This window comes from Limulus polyphemus, unplaced genomic scaffold, assembly GCF_000517525.1.
Source record: "Limulus polyphemus unplaced genomic scaffold, Limulus_polyphemus-2.1.2 Scaffold572, whole genome shotgun sequence".
Taxonomy (NCBI): Eukaryota; Metazoa; Arthropoda; class Merostomata; order Xiphosura; family Limulidae; genus Limulus; species Limulus polyphemus.
Window position 1 is genome coordinate 369,178 of NW_013666182.1, and position 3,563 is coordinate 372,740.

At 33.9% G+C, this 3,563-nt stretch overlaps 1 protein-coding gene across 1 annotated transcript in view; it reads left to right on the plus strand.

The window, feature by feature from the left end:
• Window positions 1-3,019, plus strand: part of LOC106459180 (astacin-like metalloprotease toxin 1) — a 17,429-nt gene extending 14,410 nt beyond the window's left edge. Inside the window, exons 9-10 of the mRNA XM_022385618.1 lie at window positions 809-1,059; window positions 2,820-3,019. Of these exons, the coding sequence (XP_022241326.1) occupies window positions 809-1,059; window positions 2,820-2,906 (338 nt within the window). The 3' untranslated portion in view covers window positions 2,907-3,019. The remainder of the gene's footprint in view (window positions 1-808; window positions 1,060-2,819) is intronic.
• The last annotated feature ends 544 nt before the right edge of the window (window positions 3,020-3,563 follow it).

The following is a 3,563-nucleotide window of genomic DNA, read 5'->3' on the forward strand; positions in this document are numbered from 1 at the left end:
CACAAAGGTACACAATAGGCTATCTGTGTTCTGCCCACCTGGTTTCTAGGGTTGTAAGTCCGCAAACACATCGCTGTTCCACTGGGGGGGGGGGCTGAGATGAATCCAACCAAAACTGGGATAAATAACTAAAAATGTTAAGTTTTGAATTTGTCCTTTTCGTAAAATATCCAGTAGTATTAACTCTAACGTTTCAATTCATCAGCATTTTGTGTATAGAATAAATTAATTTCATACTCAATCACGCTATCTTCTGATAGGTGAGTTTTAATTATAACAAAAAGACAAAAAAAAAAAAAAAGACTTTAGTTTATTTTGACTTGAAACCATAAATCTGAAAGGAACGTTATACATTGTGGAAGCCATTTAGAATATACGCGAAAATTATAAAATAATGAACATTTTTCACCACAAAAACTGTGAATGTTGGTAACAAGAAATATAATGCCCACTTTATTTTTAAACGTTCCAGCTCCCTAACCACCTGGCCACGCCGGGCCTTTTTTCAAAGAATCTGACGATGTTTGTTTTAAATACTTAGATATTTATTGCACTGGAATAGCAACAGACTCAATAATGGTATATGTAACTACTAAAGAAATCTTGCCTAATCCAACTGTTTTAGTATTCTTCAATCTTTTACAGTATCATTTATTTCACTTATGGTTAACGGTTTCCCAAATAAACTTGTTAAATTATTTTTTGAATTGTTTAAATTAATCATAAATGGGTTTAAATGTCTGATAACTTAAAATAAAACTTTTTGTAAAATGTATAAAATTCCATTTAACTAAGGTTTCTATTTCAGGTTATTTCATGAAGTTAAAAGGGATTGAGGATGAAATGTATCCCGCTGGACGACTCATTACTCCCACATTCGGGGTCTATGGTCGAGAAAGAGCTTGTCTGACCATTGACTTATATATGGTAGGACTTGGTGTGGAAAGCTTTGACGTTTATCGTCAGGATCGAGAGACGGAAAAAATATACGAAACAAACGGGAATTCGAAAGGCTGGACAACTCTTCAGTTTGATCTAGTCACTCGTAAGGATATCAGAGTAAGTTGTTAGTTAGAGGAATACGTCGAGAATTGGTCTGTTCTTTTCACATGTTATTTTTACGATACATGTGAGTATTATAATATGGTCAACAATTTTCTTTTACTTACGCTAACATTGATTATTGAAGGCCACTTATTTAATCATGCAATGAGACTTATGGCTGCTTTCAGATGGTGAAAGCCCACTCATGTAGATCAATTATTTGATTAACGAGGCTTTTAGTTAGCTCAAGATGGCGAAGAGCCATTTGTAAGTGCTACTTATGTAACCAATGAAGCTGTTGGATGAATACCCCTATATGAAGGTCACTTATTTGACCAATGAGGCCTTTGGTTACATTAAAATAGGGAAGGTTCATTGAATAAGGACTCTCATTTAATCAACAAGATATTTAGTTATCTTATTTGGATGAATACCCTTTCCTGAACGTCACTTGTTTGATCAACGATATTTTTGGCTACATTAAGTGAAATATGTGAAATACACGTTGTTGAGTTTCTTTCCATAATGTCTCTACCACATACACGTTGTTGAGTTTCTTTCCATAATGTCTCTACCACATACACATTGTTGAGTTTCTTTCCATAATGTCTCTACCACATACACGTTGTTGAGTTTCTTTCCATAATGTCTCTACCACATACACATTGTTGAGTTTCTTTCCATAATAGTCTACCACATACACGTTGTTGAGTTTCTTTCCATAATGTCTCTACCACATACACGTTGTTGAGTTTCTTTCAATAATGTCTCTACCACATACACGTTGTTGAGTTTCTTTCCATAATGTTTCTACCACATACACGCTGTTGAGTTTCTTTCCATAATGTCTCTACCACATAGTTGTACGTTTTATTAAATCACCCTATCACTGAGAATTTGCCTCGCCAAACAAGTACAGGTACTAAAAAACAGAAACATACAAAATGCATATGCTAGGAGTAAATCATAATCATGCAGAAATGGCCAAATGGATAAGTGTTATTCAATTAGCGAGGCTGCATCCGTTTCCTTCCACAATAATTATGACTCATTAGGATCAGCAGTATCTGGTAAAATCCGAAGTCAATATTATATTATTATTTTAAATACTTATGGAGTGATAAGATTTGTTTTTGACGCGGGTGTTTTCATTACTCTGTGTCTGATATTTCGTTACTTTGTTGCTTTAACTCTTGCGTAAGGCTTTAAATGTTCAAGTTCATGTGTTAAGATGTTTGGAGATAGTGCAGTCAGCGAAGTCATTAAAGGTTTGCGTTATTTAATGTATGTTTTTTGAAAACGAATTCCGGTATCGGAGAAAATTACCGCTAATGGACAGAGCATAATATATAACATGAAAATATATAAGCCATCATTAGGCAGCATAACTTATATAATGATCAGAGGAGATCTGCAGGTTTGAACGAAATCACTTTTCCTATAAGCCATGAATATACAGCTATACAGCTTTTGCTATTACAAAAAATACAAGCAAACAACAAGATGATTGATATGCTATTACGAATATTATCAAATAAGTTTGTTTTGGTCAATATTTGGTCCACTGATGAGACAGAAGTAAGTTTACGGATCTATAATGCTAAAAATTCGGGTTCGGTTCCCCGCAGATGGCCCAATGTGGCTTTGCTCTAAAACAATCATAAATATGTGAGTAAAATATGTTATTGTTTATGTACGTTTAGCCATCAATTTCACTTTGTTACGAGAAATAATGTTAAATATATGTATGCATTTTTTAATGGTTTCTGTTTCAGTTTTTCCTCACCGGGAACGTGAATAAAAACAATGGCGAAGGAGACATTGCTATTGATAACATTAGATTCAGTCGAAGGCCGTGTTAACACCACATCGGATTAACTATGCTTCAGTGCATAACACACCACCTAAATCTATAATAAATTAATAATAATAATGAAATAAAAAATGTTTTTTCACTCAATGTAATAGTAAAGTTATGGAAACCAAGTATTTGTGCTGTTAAAAATTTGTAAAATAAATTAAACCAATAAATAAAAGAATTGCCTAATCAACGTGTCCTAAATATTTTCCTTCTTTGGATTTTAAGATCTAGAGGCGAGGAGGGGTGGGGTGGGGTGGTAGATATATTTGATCCAACTTCCACCATAGCAGTTTTAGATACAATACTATTATATAGTGTTGTATGTTGAATCTCATAAACCTTTCAACAAGCGTGTGATTGGTGGGTTGCCATCGCTTCTAATAAGTGTTGAATTGTGTGTGTGTGTGTTGCATATATATTCCGACATTATAAATAATTTAGATTTGATCCTACTTCGTATATCGTATAAAACTGTTTCCTTAGAAACATTATTACTTGAAGCAAAATGCATTCACATGATCTTGTTCACTAAACCAACCTAACATCAAACCGATCATTACGGCGACCTGACATAAGTATGGTCATTACGACAACCTTATACAAACTTGATCTCTAAACCAACCTAACATCAAACTGATCATTACGGCGACCTAAGTAT